The 22,339-nt window shown below is 36.8% G+C and overlaps 1 protein-coding gene across 1 annotated transcript in view; it reads right to left on the bottom strand.

The window, feature by feature from the left end:
* The window catches only part of sema6ba (sema domain, transmembrane domain (TM), and cytoplasmic domain, (semaphorin) 6Ba), a 132,968-nt gene that overhangs the window by 11,255 nt on the left and 99,374 nt on the right, over positions 1–22,339 (bottom strand). The window contains exons 11-16 of the mRNA XM_026925054.3: positions 16,082–16,213; positions 13,360–13,509; positions 7,343–7,522; positions 4,069–4,209; positions 2,010–2,087; positions 1,861–1,919 (exon numbers count right to left, since the gene is read on the bottom strand). Of these exons, the coding sequence (XP_026780855.1) occupies positions 1,861–1,919; positions 2,010–2,087; positions 4,069–4,209; positions 7,343–7,522; positions 13,360–13,509; positions 16,082–16,213 (740 nt within the window). The remainder of the gene's footprint in view (positions 1–1,860; positions 1,920–2,009; positions 2,088–4,068; positions 4,210–7,342; positions 7,523–13,359; positions 13,510–16,081; positions 16,214–22,339) is intronic.

The following is a 22,339-nucleotide window of genomic DNA, read 5'->3' as shown; positions in this document are numbered from 1 at the left end:
CCCTTCCCCCCAGCTAGAATAAATTTTAAAAACAGGCTTTAAATCTAAGTTGAAAACCTATTTGTTTAGTCACCTTTGTTAAATAGCTTTTCTCTTAAGTAAAATGTGCAGATCTGGGCTGGAGGGAGGTGTGTTCATAGAGGGTTATGGCAAACTGGGATGGTTTGGATTTCTTTAAGGCATCATTGCTTTCTATGCCTCAATAGTCTTTTAATTTTTTTTATTATAGATCACTGGGTTTTTAATACGAGCCATTGAGCATGCATGCTTTTTAAAAGAGTTAGCAGCTGGTTTAATCCATCACTATGCCATGACAGCAAAAGTTGAGAAGAAAACTTGCAAGAGAACATTCTGCTGGGCTTTGCAGTATGCTGCCTTTGTTGCTGGCAGTGGTCCAGTTTTCTGTTGCTGCGCCACTAAAAAACATGTAATATCTTTGTCCTGTCTACAATCCTAATGTAGTCAATTGTCATTTTTCATAAGCAAAGAAGATTGTGCAGAGGCAATATGGTAATTTTTTCCATGCAGCGATGTTTCTCATTGCTGATATTGAACTGGATTTTACATTTCCTCCACCACCATAAAATCCAGCATCTTTAACTTACCTTCACATTGGAATTCTATTCAACACATACACTTCCTATTAACTACATGAGCTCACTGCATATTGTATAACATTAAAAGAGACATGACTAATAGTAGTACATGGTATTTGAACATTTTACATTTCAAATAGTATTCAGAAAGAGAAATTCATTGTGACAGCCTGATTGTTTACTGAGTTCAATGAAAAATACTTTAACATGTTCTCCCTGTGATAAATTCATAGAACTTCTCACACTGTTACTAAACTTTTACTCTGTAGCTTGTCATTCGCTCTCTTACACTTCTGTCTGTCACTTTCTATCTCTCTCTGTCTGTCTCTCTTTGTTTCTCTCTCTTCCCCCAAGAGCGGTTAATCCATCTTGTTGCAGACTGCTGTCGTTGTAAAAAGGCTTGTGCAGCTTCATCTAGCGAAGGGCGGACAGGGTGAACAGGGCAACATGGGAACTGTGTGTTTGTTTGGATATGATATCATATGACCTACATACATTCTGCTAGTTTGGTGCCAGAGTTAAACATTGCAAAGATAAGTAAGGAATAAAACATGATAGGTAGGAAAAATATGATCAATGAGAGGGTAGCGTGATGAGGTGTGTTACTGTTTCCACCATGGCTTATTTTCCTTTAGTAACGCATCCTGTTCTTATTCCTTTTAGACTACAGCAATTTGCCAGCACTAACAATTTTTATTTATTTTGACAAATTGCATGAACATTAATTGTAGTATCTGTGAAACAAGTTAGTTCCTGTTATCCCAACAGCTCTTTCTTCAAGTTAATAAAATGCATTTTGAAAAAAAAAAAACAAAAACACAGCTTGTCATGTTAACAAGAAACTAAAAAGCCTTAAGACTCTCCTGTGGCAGAACGCTCCACAATTATATCTCCTTACAGAGAGTTTCACAATGATATGTTTTTATTAAATAACAGCATGTTCTGCTTTAAAAAATCGTTTATTCGTACACTTAGATTTGTAGAGCATACACTGTGAATGAGTTGTTACTATAGCAACAAATTATTAGAACATATTAGAACAAGTGCATTATATAAACCTGTGGTTTGAACTACAGCCAGCATTACTGTCAGAGTTATGCTGTTGCAGAGCTGTGGTATAATGATAATATTTAACTGTGTGTGTTACATACTGTTTCACATGCAGATGATCAAAGCCATTATGTGGTATGAACAGTCCACCATACTCTGCTTGGAATACACAACCCAGTCCTATGTAATACTATGATAAACTGAAACAACTCACCATCACAGTCTCCAAGATGTGTAGTGTTCCCATACTCAACATCCTGCACAAATGGTAGTCTACATAAAAGAAAATAAAAATAAAAATAAAAACACATGTCGAACAAGTACTGAAATTATGACCACAACTTATGATGTGTTGAATCTCACCTGGTACCAGGTCTGAGGAGAGAACAAGTGCTTCCTCTGGTCCAGCCACAGTAAGGATCTCTAGAGGAGATACAGTTCCTACACACACACATGCACACACACAACAAAGCAACTCCAATATAAACGCTGAAAGTATTAGCCATCATCTGCAAACACAACATTATAACAACTGAATGCAACACAGATAAATGTCACTCAGAAATGTCACAGACACACACACACACATTTGTCTTACTATCCTTGGGCCTCATATGTCAGTCTTTTAGTAAAGTTGTGCGTAAATGTTTGCGTAAGCCAAACCAAACTTTTACGTCAGATTTACAAAAGTTTCGGAAACTCTAATTTTCTTTGCACTCGTATATGTATGTTGATCACCCGTAAAGTGCAAAGTGTGTTCCAGACAAGCTCATTTGCTTGTAGTGACACCCACGAAACTCCATAAAAGCAAATGCATAGACACCTGGGAGCACGAAATGAATACTACAGTGACAGAGAAGGCAGAAAAGCAGAGAGGAAGTTATTTTGACTCACTTCTATGCTAATAAAAATATTTAGCAGTGTAACCGGATCTGACCAGGTCAAAATTTTGACACAAAAATGTGAATTAGGTCTGAATTAAGTTTGGTGACATGATGTGACATGACAACGAAGGAGAAAAAAAGATCTATGCTGTACACAGGTGATCATGCACACCAATCACACTAGGCAAACTGCTATTTTCAAATAGTTTAGTGTCACGGCTAATGTGCTGGAAGTGTTGCACAGCATTAAAGAGGGATGCTGTGGCAAATGGAACCAAATTATTAAAAAAAAGTCAGATTTCATACTGATGTGCACTAAATCTTACTTTAGCTGAGTTATTTATTTATGGTTTGCAGCTATGCACAGACAGAGCAGCCCATCCTCTGTTTATACACCATCATTTATTTTTATTATAACTGAGTGAGATTTATTTGTCTTAATTTATGGGTTTGTGTTAGCTCGCTTTTTAATATTCTTTAATTAATGCCAATAATATAAAACAACTGGGTTTCACAGAATTTTCTTTATGGTACTCTTAATTCCTGACCTAGTGATCTACCATGAGCATGTGTTTTTCATAGACTCCAAAGCACTTCTGTAAATCGCTCTGGATAAGGGTGTCTGCTAAATGCTGTAAATGTAATTAAAAATAAGCAATTTAAACTTGGCAGTATAATCTAATATAAAAGTACAGTAATCAATGCAAATTATATGATTTGAAGTCAGGCAAGTCGAGGTTTACATTAGTTAGTATTATGCATAAATTTACACACACACTCAGGAGCATGAGTAGGATATGAAAATTTTTCAGAAATTACTGTTTTTTTTTTATGAATACCAAATTTCTTGTGTAAACACTCCGGCTTGTGAGTATGTTCCACTGCAAATTAAAGCTATGCCTATGTGGCAACACTACAGGTACAGTAAGGAAACCTTTTGCCCCTTTTTATTTTTTATATAAAAGTATATTTAAAAAAACTGCAGCAGTTTTCTTTGTGGGGACCAGCCAAATGTCCCACAAGTTCAAAACTGTTACATATTAAAAACATGCCCACACACACACACACACACACGACCATACTACAGGTCAGTGCCTGAACACAAGCTGAATTACAGCCTCATCTAAAGTGCTAGATACATTAGGTGTTTGTGTGCCCATATGTGTGTATGTATACTACTGCACCACAAATAATTATGACTGGATTTGGAATCTCCCAACATGCTGTGCAGAAATACCAGTGAGGCAGGGGCTAAAAGGCGATTAACCAGCATGGAACTTATTAATAATGTGGATCAAAAACACTAGTTCAGGCCTGCGCCAAAGCTAGCATGCATGAACATGCCAGAGAAAGTGTGTGTGTGTGTGTGTGTGTGTGTGTGAGTGTGATGGGGGTCAAATCAGTAGGATTTCAGATGCTGATAAAGCAAAAGCTATTTTGGTAGAACAGTGAAAAATTGGAACATTAAAAAATGGGGGGTGAGGGTGTGTGTATGTGTGAGAGAGAGCTAGGCAGAGTGTGTATGTGTGTATACTCACTTCATACAGCGGGAATGCAGTTGGCAGCGGGCTACAGGCAGCCTCACCACACAAGAGTGGAAAGCTAACAAAAGAGTATGACTCTGTCTGTCTAGGGTGAGAGACAACGGCTGGCGTGCCTGGACCGAATCATCGCCGCACCTACACACACCAAACAAACACCAAACAAACAGTTAACACTGACTGAAAAAGATTTATTTAAAACAAATCACAATCACAGCACTAACTATGCTAAGCAGGCGCTTATTACCACTCAAACTGCATAACTTAATATAGCCAACAATTTATTAACACTGATAAAAACCTATTCCTAAACACTTATTCATTCATCTGCAGTATGCGCTTTATCCTGGTCAGGGTCATGGAGGATCTGGAGCGTATTCCAGGAACACTGGGGACAAGGTGTGAGAATTCAGCACTGATGGGATGCCAGTCCATTGCCGGGTTCCATGCACACACACACACACACACACACACACACATACACACTCATTAACACATATGGGAAATTTAGCATAGCCAATCCGCCTACCAGCATGTTTTTGGACAGTGGAAGGAAACCGGCTAACCCACAGGAAACCCATGCAGACACAGGGAGAACCTCCATACAGACAGTAAGCTCCAGATCAAACCAGGGACCCTGGAGTTGTAAGGTGGCAACACTACCCACTGCACCATAGTTATTATTGCCTTCTGATGGTTATTAGACATGGACTTAATGTGCACTGCCAGTAGAAATTTCAGGAATAAAAAGCTCTGTGCATTCAATAAATATCCATATTATCATTGTACACCTTTACAGTAAACAATGAGTCTAATATTTGACTAGTTGGTTTTTGTTCATAATATAAATATATAATGAGGTGGTATGTGGAATTTATTTTACAGTTAAAAGGCTGCAAAAAGTTTAAGAATCCTGCATTTATTTACACTCCTGAAAACCTACAGAAAATATTTCTAAACCAGCTACCAAACCAAGCACCTATTAATACTCATAAATACACAATCAAAACATTCATAAACCCCTACACAAGCCAAACACCTATAAAATATTCATAAACCTCTTTATGAAACCTAGCCAAAACACCTATTAACATTCATAAAGGCACAAAACAAACCACAACACACATAAACACAAATGGTTAGTTCTGTGTATTTTAATTGTCCTATTTAAGCTGAAATATTTGTGTTATGTCAGTATTTACATTGCAAAGCCTGTGGGAATCAGTTAACATTTACACCAGTTGTTGCAGGAGTATAAACATTGGGGTGTTTGTGAGCATATTTGTTTCTCTAAGGGTGATATGGAGAACCTGGTACAGCCTTTCATCTTCAAACAGCAGCTAGGTTTTATGTTTTCATCTACCACAGACGCACACACGCACACACACACAAACCTGTGAAAGCTATTCGAATGTGTTACCTCTTTTTTGTTTTGGGTGACATGTTTTTATTTGGTCTGCGGTTCATTTATGACTAAATTGTCTATGGAGGGCTTTTGAAGTAGTACTTTTCACTCCACAATGAGTCTACTGCTCAATATCAGTGTGTAATACATCAAATTTCACATGTTCTGTCTAAAAGTATTAAACTAATAAAATAAAAGATGAAAGGTCTAAATGCCCTAATACAGTTCCTAATGCGATATGTAGCACATTGAGCTCCACTGTAATAGGAAGAACAGTGCAACAACTAAACACAACGTGCTAGTACATAAGAGTGCTACAAATATTGGTTACAAAGCAGTTGAACTACAAATGATAGTCATAATGTCTGATCATACACACTAATAACAATAAGGTACATTAGAATCACATGGTTAAAGAGACAGATATATTCAGTCACTATGAAACAGCAACACACAGCATTATAATATGAACTTTGAAATTTCAGTTATATTTGAAGAGCCTATTCAGGCTTCGTTCCACAGATTTGAACTGTGGGTCTAAGGGAAAACTTACTGAAACAGCCAATTACTAAACAGATCTTATAATCAACACCTATAAATACCTTCCCAAAACATTCATCACACCCTAGACATAACAAAACATGCATAAACACCAGATATGGAACTGTATCTGTAACTGTTTAGTGCTCTAAATATCTGTATCTGTATTTAGATTTCACTTGGAAGTGGATGTCGTGTACACTAAAAGTGATTTTTTTTTAAATTAAATGTGAATTTAAAATGTGAGTTACACAACTAAACTCCCAGAAGAACTGGGGACAATAGAGCTGTCAATGAAAGTCATTTTTCATTCACAAAAAATAACAGTCTACTTCTTTCAAGTTCATAACTGGTCTTTAATTGGCCCTGTACACCTTTCTGACAAGCTTTCTACCTAAGGTGACTGAGTAACCGATCCATCTTTTAGAACAATGTCTTTCCCAAATCATAGATCTATACTTAATTTTTTGGGTTTGTTATATTCCAGATCAGAAAAGTTCACTAGACACATTATCAGAATCTACTATGAAGCTGGGACAGAGTCCTGCTGCTTGTCAAACTGGGATCCTTTAAGGTTCATTTCATTATAATATCCTTGTGATTTCCCAGGAAGATTTTCATTTAATAACAACGATGAACGGTGAAAGCCAGTTATATGCTGTCCTGTGCACAGTGTGTGGTCTGCGTGGGCTATATGGAAAAGAGGCTCTATAAATAAAAGCATATTTCTTTTGTGAGTTTCAGGCCAGTTTGTATAGAAATATGGACTGGAGCTCTGTAAGGCAGTATTTATGCCAGGATATTGGAGCAACACTGACTGTGGATAGAAGAAAAATTAATATTACACCTCCTATTCATATTTGTATCTGTATCTGTGAACACATTAATTCTGAATAATGTACTGTATCGTATTCAGTTACATCACCAATAAACACTGATTGGCTATATTCATAAACCCCTTCATGAAGCAAACACCTGTTAACAATCATAATCACCAACCCAATGTGTTGTCATAAGGCCCTACATGAACCAAATACTTACTAACACTTAAAAACACTGATCCAAACCAGGGATAAACCACTTCATATACACACAACCTACATACTAAAATCCCAGAACATGCATAAATACCTACCCCAAGCAAACACTTATTAATATTCATAAATGTCTACAGATGAGAAGACTGTAACACAGTAACTGTAGATCATTGTAACACCAGAATATTTCACAGATAACATAAACCGTAAATGTGAAAAAGTGACAAATGTTTGTCTAACACTAAATAGGTAAAAAAGTGAAGGCAAACTATCACAATGAAAGTGTTACCTTTCAGGATTATAGCCCTCTAATTCCTCCAGAAAGACGTTGGTGCTGGAATAAGGGTTGTCTCTACCAGGTGTGATGAGGAATTTCAGAACGGTTCCCCTGGTGGACCCGAGGAACACTACAGTGCGGTTCCTGTGTGGTCCTGCCTCTGTATCCACCACCATGGTGTTCAGCTGGTACCTGCGATGAAGGGAGGAAGCGTAAATAAAGCATAAATAAGATTTATTTAATAATGCATTTAATGGCATACAACGTAGTCAAACAAATTGTTACATAAATGTTTTTTTTTTTTTCGTTCAGAGTGCCAATTAAAGGCTCAAATAAGCACAATGGTTATGACACAACATTATGTGCTGAAAGCACTTAACATGACAGAACCATTGACAAGGACAGCCAAGCCAGAAAACTCTACAACTCCAAAGCAGCAGCTTTTTAAGAGAGAAATATACATATAACACATACTTGGCAGGTAGATTGACAAGTAAATGTAGCTTCTAAAGCTTTATAAAAGATTGAAAAGCGCAAAGAGAGAAATAAAAAACACTAGCTTGTAGTTTAAATAAATTGCTTAAATTGTCAAAAGCAAACTGTGATGTATGTGAAAGTTATATCAGTCTTACTGACATTGCCAGTTACATAAAAGACAGCCTTTTCTGTCACATATACAGGCACAGTACAGTGAAATTCCTTTTCTGCATACAGTTGGAGTCATAAGTTTATATAAGTCTTGCAGAATCTGTAAAATGTTAATAATTTTAAAAAAAGAGGGATCATAAAAATTTCATTTTGTTTTTTATTTAGCCCTGAATAAGCTATTTCACATAGCAGATGTTTACATATAGTCCACAAGACAAAATTATAACTGAATTTACACAAATGAACCAGTTCAAACATTTACACACGCTTGATTCTTAATACTGTGTGTTGTTACCTGGATGAGTTCCTTGTTTGTCCTGAGCAGTTAAACTGCCCACTGTTCTGAAAAATCTTCAGGTATTGCACATTATTTGGTTTTCCAGCATCTTCTGCATATACCACCCCTTTCTAACATTGGCTATATGGTGTTGAGATCCATTTTTTCACACTTAGGACAACTGAGGGATTCATACACGAACATTACAAAAGGTGCAAACATTCATTGTTTCTCAAGAAGGCAACACGATACATTAAGAGCCAGGGGGTTGTAAAATTTTGAACAGGATGATCAGTGTAAATTGTTATTCTGGGAATCTTGTTATTGTTGTTATTGTTGTCTTCTGGGAAACATGTAAAAGGGCAGTACTAATTGAAAAAAGTATGATCTTTAGACAAAATAATAGGTGTATATAAACTTATGAACCCAACTGTATCTGAAAGGACTGGGCCCAGAGCACAGGGTCAGGCATGATATGTCACCTCTGGAAAAGTTAAGGTTTCCAACAGTGGCAGTTTGGCAGTGCTGGGATTTGAGCTCATGGCATTCTGATCAATAGCCCAGACCTCTAAAAATTGTTGCGTTTTACTTACCTGACTCATTTGATCAATAGACAAATTACCACATTGTCCTTACAAGTTCTCACAATGGCTTACATGCTGTTGTTGCACCCTGGTACACATTTCTCAGTAACCAAAGCTCACCTCTCTTTTCCTTACGCCATCAGAACAAATCTTTAAATATATTTACTGAAGTTAACTTTTATTACAAACTGCTTAATGGAGTTATGAAATAACAGAGGTTTGAGAGAAACACTATACCTAAAGTTCTTCCTAATTAACTTCCTATACATTCCCATCTCTCCCTTTTTCTACTTGTGATAGTGCTTCCACTTCCACCATTTCCCCATCTCTTTACCAATACTTACACTAACAAACTCCTACCCAAGGCCCTTTAATGGGGGCTGGCTGGCTAACGCAAAAAAGATAAAAAAAAGAAAAAAAAAGTTCAAGTTCTCAGAGTGTGTCCCCCCATTTCAATTCCACAATCACTCTCCATGCCATGTAGTTTTCGCATTTGCAAACACATACCCTGTGTTCATACTAGTGAGCAACAAAGCAACAGGAGACCATTAATTTTCTAAGTATATGGAGATATGGAGCTATAATTTCAGTGACAACAGCAAGTGAAAAACTGTCTCAATTCTATGCAAAGTAAGTATGATATGGCGAAGCGACAAATCCAGATGAATGAATTCAACAGACTGATCCCATGGTGCGTGTGTTCCAATGTTTTTTTTTTGTCCCCAATCACAACCTTAGTTCCTACAAGCGATTAGTTCCCATTTACTCTTTGAGGTGCAGAAAAAGGAATAAAAATGTATAATCTACTGTATATGGTTTCATCTTAGCCTGTCATATACAACCTCACAGTAAATGTTAGTGCCTCTGGTGAGTAAATGTAGCTAGAACAGTTAGCTTGCTTTTCTAAAGTGTGAATGAAGCTAGTGTGAATTCTAGCAATCCTAGCTATGTAACAACCAATTTGCACATAAATAAGTGAGTTATCGAAGTGAGTTAATTTATAGCTACTAGTGTTTTTCATCAGAAGTAAAAAAAATCACAATGCACGCCCAAAAGGGAGTTGTTGCTAGTTAGTGTGAACTTAAGGTCAAACACAAATTTCAGGATAAACTCTCCTTGGGAACACCAAGGCACAAAATCGATAGATATTCAGATCAGTGAAAACACTACAAACACTGCAGAGCTTTCCTCTACATTTCTGTATCTTTCTCTGTTGAGTGAGAAATGAACCCAGAATGTCATTTTCTACAGACAATATCATGTGAAAAGTCAGAGTAATGAAAATGAAAGCAGCGCTGAAAGTCTGCTGTACAGTGGAGAAGGTTGGAGGAAGCAGTGGGAAAGAAAGAAGAGAGAACAGAAATTGAGTTAGATAGAGAGATAGAGGAGGTGGAATGGAAGAAGTGCTCTCTCACAAGGAGGCCAACAGTCTCTAATGAAATCCCAGTTACACTAGCTGAACATGTCATCAACCACAATTTAAGTACGAGAGATATAGAAGATTTTTCCAATACTGTTAGAGAACATTGCGTGTGATGTAGACAAAAGTTCCTCACTGAATACAAACGAGACAAAAGTTCTTACATTGTTCCTTTCTTTATAAGTGGGCCAATTAAATTTTTGTCTGCTATGGACAAAAATTTCATTATGTTTATTTCTTACAAGCAAATTTCATTCATTCATTCATTCATTCATTCATTCATTCATATCAAAGATTGATTTATATTTTATGGCCACACACATTTCTCCTTTTTTCCCATCTGTACGAAGTACAAAGTAAATAAATATATTAATAAGGAATTCTTTGCATTTCTATAGTTTTCACTGATTAATGCATATAACACGGATGTCAGCATACACACTGTGACAGCTGTGTTCACAATTAATCTGTGCAGTGTGAAAAACAAGGTTTGTTGAAATTTATATGCTAAGTGTGCATTAATATTATGTGAATATTTCATTTTGAGGAGAGTGTTTATGGTTATGGAGCCAATGTTTCACTTTATGTGGATTTGCAAAACGTGTGCGTAATTTTGAGATCATTTGAAACACTGAGCCGCTGTTTACAGTAATGTGTGTAAGCGAGGGAGAAAAATGGTAAAACAACATACAGTAAAACAACACCAAAGGTACAATTTCTGGTAATGATTCTAAACAATATGAATATGAATATTTCATTGAGGCAGCCAGATGGAACGAGTATCAACAATATTCTTTTTACATGGTAAGGAAAATGTGTCACATGACACCATGAATGCATTTAATAACAAGTGACTGCTAAAGTAGCCCTTAGCTATATTCTCACAGGAAACAAATTTGCATAATTCAATATTAATTTTAGGGTTATTCCATGGAGAATGTGATATGAAAGTTCTAAGATTAATGTTAGAGCATAATCAAGGTTGATTTGCACCATCCATAACCAAGAGTCAAGCTCATTCTGATACAACATGCAACATGTCAATGTACTGTGTTATATATTATTATCATTATTATACCACAGGACTGTTTTCTTCTCCTGACTGACAGAGCAAACGTTTCTATAATTTTCTATAACAGCAGCTTTGAAAGTAGTTCCAGCTGCAAAGCAAATCACAGGTTTATATTAATGTAATCATTCTAATATGATATAATTTCTATATCATTAACTCATTCACAGGAACTTGTATGGTGGACACATTGCATAATCAAAGCAATAATAATAATAATAAAGAAATTTTAAAAATGTGCTGTTATTTAACAAAGAAAAATATAATCATTGATATGGTGAAGTTTTCTGTAATCTCTTCTAACATCTCTTCTGAGATGTTTATTTAATATTTATAGAAGGAGTCTCCAGTGTCAATAAGTTTTCCACTAAAGGAAAGTCTTTAGAACAGAGGACGTTGCATCTTTTTCTTATTAACTTCAAGAAGGAGAAAAAAGATAGGCTGGTGAGGGATTTACTGTTTATAGCTGCTATAATAAGTGTTAACAGGAACTTACTCGTCTCACATTAAATGTAAATGTAAATGTAGTAGGCATGTCATCCACAGTATCAATAAGTTAAAACTTGTAATTGTTGTCACACTGCCATACAAGGAATAAAACATTTTAAACCAAACACAAACTTTTGGGCGGTAGCTACACATCGCATCACATCACACCATCCGTCTTGGACTACTTTCCTATAAGATTCCTTACTTACGCATTTCCAACAGTGTTACTGTATCTCTTTGACTGTCACTTGTATTTCAACCCCAGGAAAGTTCCAATTACATGCTGTAAAAAAAATAGCATTTTTGCTTCGTTTTTATTTATTTCCTTAAACCACTGCCCTGGAATCAATGTAAATTTTAGAGTTTGAACAGGCAGACTTTGATTTGGGTAAACTAGCTGTTTAATTTTTTTTTCCCTCTTTTGGCTGCTCCCTTTCGGGGTTCACCACAGTGGATCAAACGTCCGCAAATTGATTCTGGCACAAGTTTTACACCAGATGCCCTTCCTGATGCGACGCAACCCTTCCCATTTCCGGGCTTGGGACCGGCACTGAGAGTGTGGTAATCTAGCTGTTTAATAAATGCACAAAATAGCCATCAATGCTGTTAAACTCTATATAAAGGAAAAGAACAACATTTAATGAACAGGATGAAACTCATACAGTAATGGTAGTGCACTATAGATGAGTGAGATTTTGCTATGATCTTAAGGTCACACTCACTATTTATAAGCATCGAAATTATGTGTTATAATGCCTGATAAGGACAACATTGTTATTCATGGAAGTATTATAACATTTCCACCCCTGAGAGCATTTCAATCAAAATTCAGTTGGCTTGGCTAAATGAAGTACCTTTCATTTTTAGAAAGAAAAAAAAAAGACTTTTTCTTCTACTTTCCACAGCACTCAGAGGCCAGAGGCAAATAGCTGTCAAATTGCTCTTGGCAGCATTTTCCAGCTCTGATTTACAATTTCATCTACACTCTTACATTGTTAGTCAGGCTATATGCATGAAGGGTTTCATCATGCTTGCATGAGTAAGACTAGGCCAGCTGCCCACAATTTTGAATCTCTAACCATACTCTGCCTCAAGGTAGGCATTTTATATGTGACCTTCATATTAGCATTTCCGAGCTCTACAAACATAGAGGCAAAATGAAACTGTTCGTGAGTATGTTTTTTTTCTTCCTGTGATGGCAATCCAGTCACCCAACTGACCTTGACTCTAAATCCTAGCATCATATTAGCACTTTTCCCAATTCACAATTTTGAATCTCTAACCATACTGTGCCTCGAGGTAGGCATTTTATATGCAGCTATCATATTAGCATTTCTGAGCTCTACAAACATAGAGACAAAATGAAACTGTTGGTATTTTTTTTTTCCTATAATGGCATTCCAATCACCCACCTGAACTTGACTCTAAATCCTAGCCTTCATATTAGCATTTTCAAAAATTCAAAAGACATGACTATGAATATGAGCAAAGATTCTGAAAACCTGGTGGTTATTTTCCATCAATGGCAATGCAGTCACTTACCTGACCATGGTTTTAACGATCCAGGGTCTGTGTCCCAGCAGAGGGACGGCTTCATCCATGAGTGGATGGGTCTTTATGAAGTTTAACACCTCATCAGGGAACGAGGTAGAAGAGCTGAACCTGGAGCCCTGACCAGCACAACCCCCAGGTCTATACAAACACACATGAGGAAAAAATATTTACACATTTAGAATGATCTTTATGTAGAAAGACCTACCTGATAGAGGACAGTAACAGAATACAGCATTTAATCTCTACGTCCTTCAGATATTCATACGCATTAATTATCCTTTGCTGCTACGCTTTGTGTTTGAATAAGGATCAGAACTGAGTTCCGAGATCAGGCGTCGTCAACTGGTTGCTCAAGGATGTGGACACAACAAATATTTCAGTGGACCAACCAGAACAATTGAAAAAATACTCTACCAGAGCATATGCCAGCAGATTAAAAATAGCTATAGTTCTAGTTTTCTAAATATGAACCATCTCAGGTTCTGTAACAGATTCTCAGGTTAATCTTATCTAATCACTTGCCATCTAATCACTTGCATTTATGTAAGTTGGACCAAAGGCTCTTCATGTCAGTTTAAGTATCCAGACCACTGTAAGCAAAGAATTAACTCATATTTCACAAATTTTAACTGAATATCCCTGTTATAGATCTTTATCAAGAGTGAAAGCATGCCCTTATGCTCAAAATTTATTCAGAAAAAAATGGTTATGGATATTACTGTATCATTGTGTCTGGTCATCTGGAAATAAAGGACAAACCCAAATGGTAAGAGAGTAATTGGACTAATGGCCTGATTTGCCAACATATTTAGTGCACGACCTGCTCCAGTCACTGACCGTTTCACCAAAATTGCTTGTGTTGGGAGCATTTAGAAAAGACTTTGATCACTTAGACCCTGAGTGCTCTCCACTTTCTGTAACATCGACATGCACTGTGTGTTAAGAAGGAAAATCTGTTGGGCTTATTTGCCTGGAGTACAAAATGTGCCCTCTATAATTATACTGAGTAAGACACCAAGCACACAAAAATTGCTTGACACTGTGTCTGATCCAGTAGGCCCCAAACAGGGTAGTTTCAAAAGAATTCGCTATGGTCAATGGTTTCTTTCAGTAAATATACATTTTTGGGAGCAAAACTTTGCATCAAGTTTAACTTTGACATGGAAATTTGCATCATCGACCAGTAGCACAACTTCACTACATGCACTGATCTCTAAAGAGGAGGTCCATAAATGTTTTAAACCCAACACTGAAGATGTGCTAATTTTAGCAGTAGTTATTCAGTATACTGCTATAACCTTCTTTTACTTTTGTGTTTTCTTACTGTTTATAATTGGTAAGTTATCTTTGCCTACTAGCAACCAATTACGACACACGGCTAAAAAACTCTCAATGTACAAAACTTGTTAAAATGCTACGTCAGCGTATAATTGCGATCTGTACCAAAGTGAGGAGTTTTTTTGTTTTTTGTTTTGTTTTTCTACAATTCTCTGGTCCAACTTTGGCAAGCCTAAGCATCACAAACTGCAAATTTCTAGCATGCCTGTCAATTTTAGACAAAAACACCAAGTGAAATTCAGACGAACTGTATTTCTACATCCATCTGCTAAAGTACTGAAGGGTAAGAGTGATCCTCTTTACAAGCCAGTTTTAATAAATGTTCTATCAGCTTCCCTAATTTAACACTGAGGAAATGCTAATATCAGGTTGTAAAGCTATAACACAATACATTTTTCATACTGTTTCACTGCTGCATGGTATTATCTATTATACCACAGTACATCTGAATGCTCGAATCTGATTGGTCAGAAGGTGTCCATTATTTTCGTATATAACAGCACAGGTAGTTCCTTGCTGTAACATGAACGTTAGGTTTAGGTATATATATATATATATATATATATATATATATATATATATATATATATATATATATATATATATATATATATATATATATGTATATATATATATATATATGTATATATATATATACACACAGGGATTTGTACAGTGGACGCTCCACATAATATAAGAGTAATAATAGTAATAAAATAAATTTGTTTAACAAAGTAATTTTTATAATCATTGATGTGGTGAGGTTTTTGTTAGGAGGCATTTATTTATGGAAGGAGTCTTGGTTGTAAGTGGTATCAGTCTCAGTCATGCTTTCAGTTTTCCGGGCAAAATGACAGGCTGCACTGCGTGTGTGTGTGTGTGTGTCTGTGTGTGTGTGTATGTGTGTGTGTGTGTGAGAGAGAGAGAGAGAGAGAGAGAGAGGATGGTGAGGGAATGACTGTTAGCTATAACATATGTAACCTGTTTCTCGGACATTCCACAACATTAAGTCTAACTATAAACTGCTAAAATGTGTGACGTGTGTTTCATTAACAAATTAAACATCGTTAGCAAATAACTGTTGGCAAATCGCTGTGGAATAAGCGAAATAACACACTCCAGACCATGCTGTTATACAAACTCTGCTTGCACCTTGTGCCGCATCACACCCCCCCCCGGCATTATTTAGTATAACAGCAGGGTCTGTCATGTTATTCCTTACTTATTTCACAAAATCTGACTGTGTTATAAATGCTTTAAAAATGCATTAATCTCTTGGCCTTGAGTGCTCTTCAGTCTCTGTGCTGTACCACTGCTGTGGGCTGTGTGTTAAAAGAGAAGACACTTAAGAGAAAAGGTTCTGCTGTGTTACCTGGGCTTGGGCACCAGCTCCTCCGGAACAGGAGTCCAGATTGATTCTGGAGTCTTCTGCTCCTTGAACCTCCCTTCAAACACACGTGCCAGCTGCTGCATGTCGAAAGCACACACCGCTGAGCCAGGGATGCTGGGAAACAGCAAACAGAAGCAGCTGTGGTCAGGATGTGCTGAGTGATCTGATCGACACCCTACATGCACCGTTGTAATGGTTCACAAAAACTTGCTGTCACAACAAGCACAGGGAAAACACCCCGACAGGCTTCTAGGGTTTTTTCCTTGCTGACTAGGTCTTCAGCAAAAGTCATTATTGGGTGTTTGATTACAAAAGCTATTTTAATCAGATTTGGGACTAAATACATTTGGCACTGCTCTAATATAAGCAATTATTCACACTGTCATTATGAAGTGTTTTACACTGATCAATGCCAGTAATTACTAGATAAACAGTAGGAGTGTAATGCAATGCTACTGTCTATATTTGTTTACTGCTTCAGATATTCATATCTGTAGCAGTACTTGGATTTAAACCTGAAATGGGCGTGGCCTAAAAAAAATAGTTTTTGAAATAGTAGAAAGATATAAATGCCAGAACTGTCAGCAGTGGTGTATAAATTCTGGCTCTAACAGTTTCTCAAACTCAGCTTCATCACTTAATTTCATAATTGGTCAATCAGAGATGTGCGCTGGACTGTTTGTTTTTTAATCCCTCTTGCACAGTGTTATTTTTGTATATACCTGTCCATGATATTTTCTAATGAATTTAGTTGGTTCTAACTCCCAAACTATAAACAAACTAGTAGCCTCATTTAAACCACTGCAACCCTGACCAGATAGTTGTTAATAAACATGGTCTTTGTTGGCAAGACAAGCTTCATATCTGACTGCTCACTCACATCTGCATGAAAGTAATTAGTAAGTAAGTGGGATTTTTTTTGTTGCATCCCACAGATTCACAGTCCCAAAGTGATGCACATGTTTAGTCTCAAACAGATGCGCTGTGAACCTTTCTGGCAAGCTTTCTAATTAAAAAAAAAACAACAACTGTGTGTTTCACATTTATTAGGGTTTGGTTACAACATTAATAAATAATTAATGGTATAATTAATAGTAGGCCATTAAGATACTTTTAAAATCTATGTACTGGCACTGCTAAGGAATACCAAAAAAAAAAAAAAAAAAATCCAAACAAATTACATAGACGTGCACATTTAAAGAAATTATAATACATAAATTATAAATGACCAGCCAAATAGATTACTTGATATCCAGATTTTCCAGATTGATAGCAGAGGGATGTAAGGAAAGGCTTGGGACCTAATCAAGGCTCCAGGTGTTCACCATGTGGCCCAGACCAGACCAAACCCCCCCACAACAGATCTCTCAACAACCCGGCAACACACAACTGCAGCAAAGCCAGAGACAGCTCTGGGGAATTCATGACCTCAATTCTATCATATTTCAGAGCCTGTATATTCCAAATGATTTAATGTGTGGACATATATTCATACATTATACATAATATGCTTATGACACTACTCAAGTTTCTTATATTGAGTTTCTGGACAGTGAGCTGCAAGCAATTGTGTGCTGTTGAAGCAAAATCACTCTAACGCCTACCATTACTGCCTATCACTAGAATACTGTCACAGAAAACCTGATATTCATTCTACTGCAGGTGAAACTATTTTCCTAGCGCTAGACAGATATCTGTCTCCCAGAGAGAGAAACAGAGGAACAGAAACAGGTAAATGACAAGCCAAGACTACAAGAATCGGTCTACAAGAGTGTAACAGACAGGAAAACATCAGAGTCGACAGACAGAAGAGAATGAAAATAAGAAGTAAAGGAAGGGTGAGAGACTGAGAATATGATAGGAACTGCACCACATTGTCTGGTCTGTGAAAAGTCAGAAGCCGTGCTTTGAGGCGATCAATTATTAGGCTGGATTAGTCCAGATCTGTGCTATGTCAAAAAAGAGGCGAGACATGGCTGCCTGGCGCCTGCCACCTGAAACCGGACCTGCTGGCAGGATGTCACTGTGCCAACGATGGACCAGGACTCACTCCAACTGCCAAAGGGCTCTGTTCCAAATCAGTCACACTCAATGTTTCCTACTTGCCATCTCCTGATTAGATATCATTCTGTGCCTACGCAGACTGAACTGATGAATGTCAAAGTGCATGTATTATGACAGGATCCCGTTATTGTGATCTGCCTTGCTTAGTTACCTCTTCATGCTATTTTCTCCACCTCATCTGATTCACTTCAGTGAACACGTAGACAAAGAGCCAGACAATTACACTGAACAATTAAGCATTTCAGGGGAATGCCCCTAAGGGCAGCCATTTAAAAAACTCTTCAAAGAGTGTGAAATAATTCATAGAAAGATCGGGACGGCAGAAAACGTAAATCTAGAATAGGCTACAGGAGCAGGGCTGAATGTCATTGATAATCATCTGCAACAGTTCTGATGACCCCAGTCCATTGCCCTTATGCAAAACTGAATACACGGACCACTTACCAATCACCAATCACTACGTGCCACTCCGATTTGAGCATTTCAGGACACATTCAAAGAGTTTAAAAAAAAGTAAAAAGTACAAGTAAGATTATCAGAAATATCTGTTAGGCAAAAGAATAAAGCAGAAATCCTGAAAGTTAGCTTTTGACAGCATCCCTTGCATGTTTTATTGACTAAATTGCACCCTGACAGAAATGTAGGCCATGCAAGGATGACAAACCAGTTCAAAGTGTCTTCATGTTAGATGTTACTGACTGTACTTCTTTGGGATCTTACCAAGTGGGACTTTGAGAACGCCAGTTTTTTTAGAGTGCCAACTCAGCCGATAAGCCGTTAGAACTCATCAGCTTCAGCTCCAATCTGGCCAATGAACTGTCAAGATTTGATGATCTACATCTGTGTAATTATCTGGCTGAAGAAATGAATTGAACTTTCATTTTCCTCTAGCTCCTCTTCTCTCTGCTAATGTTTAAAATATTAATATTAATATTAATATTAATATTAATATTAATATTAATATTAATATTAATATTAATATTAATATTAATATTAATAATATTTGAACCTGCACATTAACAAACAAACAGACAGACAGACAAATAGATAGATAGATAGATAGATAGATAGATAGATAGATAGATAGATAGATAGATAGATAGATAGATATCATATGAAGAATGAAAATAAACAACCACCCAAAACAAACAAATTTATAATAAATAACAAATTCCTTCCAATGTTTAAATCTCTGAATCAGGGCTGGTTCTTACTGTCATTAATTCATTTTAAAACATCATTAAAATGTCACATACAAAGCTAACATAATAATAACCCAAGTAAATAAGTAAGTAAGTAAATAAATAAATTATAATTGATCACATGAAAAAAATGTAATTCAAACATATGAGGGCAATGGGGATAGATTCCATTTGATTTCATGCAATAACATGAGAAAACCCAATGGGCAAGCCTGCCCAGCCCTTTATATAAATAAGGTGTGTAAAACATTACAAAAATGGAAGTGTGAGACCGTGCTGAAATGAACTAAGTTAGTAAGTAAGTGGTCTCAGCCTCAGATGCTCTGCTCACTGGCCACAGAGTGTCTGACATGCTTTGTACACTTTTCTGGCCATAATCTTCAGAATCATGAAGGTTGCAATGAGGTGATCTGCAGTCTTGTGTTGGTCTTCCAATGAGAAAACTAATTTTAAAAACTGTGAATTAGCTTTTTTGAGAAAGCTACTATAATCACTGGATTGAGAACAAGTATCTTAAAGAATTAAATAAGCATGCAAACAAGCGTGTCACTCTCTAGTGAATGCTATTGCTATATATATATATGACTTGTAAGATGAGTAAATAAGAACGTAAGCCTCTACAGCATGCAACCAAACAGCCATTTAAAACATATACATGCAGAGCTTGTAATGTAAGTAAAGACCATTATCTTATTCATTTTAGCTAGGTTCCTCACTGTTGTTTGTGACAACATGGTTAAATGTCTATAACATATATCTTAAAAAATAACTCGTTAGTCTACACTTTTCTCTTTTGTCTCTGTCTGGTCCTCTGTCCTTCTCACCCTCCACCTACTACATACTGTAAATGACCTCCTGGCATTCGGCCTGTGTTAGTGGCCAGCACAGTGGGAGAAGACTGGCATGGCCAACATCATGTCATTGCTGTGCCAGTGCTGTGCCATCAACATGCCAATACCGTACCGTCTCTGTGCCAACACTACGGCATCAAAATACCACTCTCATCAAAGTGTCTTTCACTCCGCAGGAGCTACAGGCTGCACAGGCTGAACAGCTGAGGAGATACTGTGCTGCCTGCTGTTCAAACTGACATTTGCCCAGAGTGAAATGCCTTCTAATGAACACTGCGCTCCTAAACCTGATCTTCTGAGTATCTCAGCGATATTACATATTCGAAAAGAAATTTTCCACTATATTCTGCCGTGTTCCAAGACAGAGAAAAACAGTGCATTACTTCTAATGTGAAACCAATAGAAAACATTCAGCTGCTCACAGGAAACCAATTCAAAACTTTCACTGTACTGTTGGAAAAAAGAAAGAAATAACCTTATAACAAGAGGAGAACTATCGTATGAGAAAACAAAACCATACAACAGCTGCATTAAAACAAATATCAGTTATAGAAGACATTCTCACTGCTCATCCAAGAGCTTTTTATCAGTTCTGCCAGAAACCTTCCCAAGAATACAAATGTGCATTTGCAGCAGCACATCTCATCCTACCGTCCTTTATGGTCGAGCCAAAAGCTGCTTGACCCCTCTGGTGCAGACTTTTGCCCATTCATCCAGAAATGTCTGATGAAGTTGGTGTCTGTTGGCCACTGACTAAACCTCAATATAACCAAAATGTAAGCTGTCCACAGATAACAAAAAGCATGTTCTGTAGGTCTTTCCTGCCAATCTGCTCAGAGCTCATCTGCAGTAGGGTGTGCACTGGCTCCGCTCCTTTGCCTGGCGAGATAGCTCAGGACACGGCTCTCTGCAGCATGCCAATGACCCTCTTGTGACATGTGTTTCCTTACTGAAAACACAAGAAGCTAAGTGTGGGCTTTTTCTTGTTGTGACTTCATTTTTGAAAAAAAATGGTGTTTAAATGTCAAGGCTACATGCCTTCTAACTGGACCTGATTAGGTAAGAGTGCACTCAATAACCTTTTAAATGATTGTTGCAGTATTTCACTGTACTAGTGGCAGATAAAGAGAAGATAAAGGGAAAAAAGGATAAAAAAAAGGAGAAGGGAAAAAACAAAAAAGGAGGAGGAGAAGAAGAAGAGAATAAGGAGGAAAAAATGAGGCAAAAAAGAAAAACAAGAAGGACAATGAGAAGAAGAAGAAGATGATAAGGAGGAAAAATGAGGCAAAAAAGATAAACAATAAGAAAACTGAGAAAATGAGGAGAAGAAGAAGAAGAAGAAGTGAAAAATGAGCCAAAAAAAGAAAAATGAGAAGGAAAATGAGAAGAAGAAGAAAAAGAAGAAGAAGAACAGAAAGAATAGGCACCAAAGAAAAACAAGGAGAAAAAAGAGACGAAGAAGAAGAGAAAAAAGGAGGAAAAGAAGAAGAAGAACAGAAAAAAATAGGCAACAAAGAAAAACAAGAAGAAAAAAGAGAAGAAGAAGAAGAAGAGAAAGAGGAAAAAAGGAAAATAAAGAGAACATGAGAGGAGGAAGAAGAAGCAAATAAAAGAGAAGAAAATAAAAAAGGGAGGAGGAGGAAGAAGAAGAAGAAGAAGAAGAGAAAAAAGAGGAAAAGAAGAAGAAAAAGAAAAAGAGGAAAAAGGAAAATAAAGAGAACATGAGAGGAGGAAGAAGAAGCAAATAAAAGAGAAGAAAATAAAAAAGGGAGGAGGAAAAAATGAAGCAAAAAAGAAAAACAAGAAGGACAATGAGAAGAAGATAAAAAAGGGAGGAGGAAAAATGAGGCAAAAAAGATAAACAATAAGAAAACTGAGAAAATGAGGAGAAGAAGAAGAAAAAAGTGAAAAATGAGCCAAAAAAAGAAAAATGAGAAGAAGAAAAAGAAGAAGAAGAAGAAGAAGAACAGAAAAAATAGGCAACAAAAAAAAAAAACAAGGAGAAAAAAGAGAAGAAGAAGAGAAAAAAGGAGGAAACGAAGAAGAAGAACAGAATAAATAGACAACAAAGAAAAGCAAGGAGAAAAAAGAGAAGAAGAAGTGGAAAAAGGAGAGAAAGAGGA

This window comes from Pangasianodon hypophthalmus, chromosome 21, assembly GCF_027358585.1.
Source record: "Pangasianodon hypophthalmus isolate fPanHyp1 chromosome 21, fPanHyp1.pri, whole genome shotgun sequence".
Classification (NCBI taxonomy): domain Eukaryota; kingdom Metazoa; phylum Chordata; class Actinopteri; order Siluriformes; family Pangasiidae; genus Pangasianodon; species Pangasianodon hypophthalmus.
This window is presented reverse-complemented; position numbering and strand designations above follow the sequence as displayed.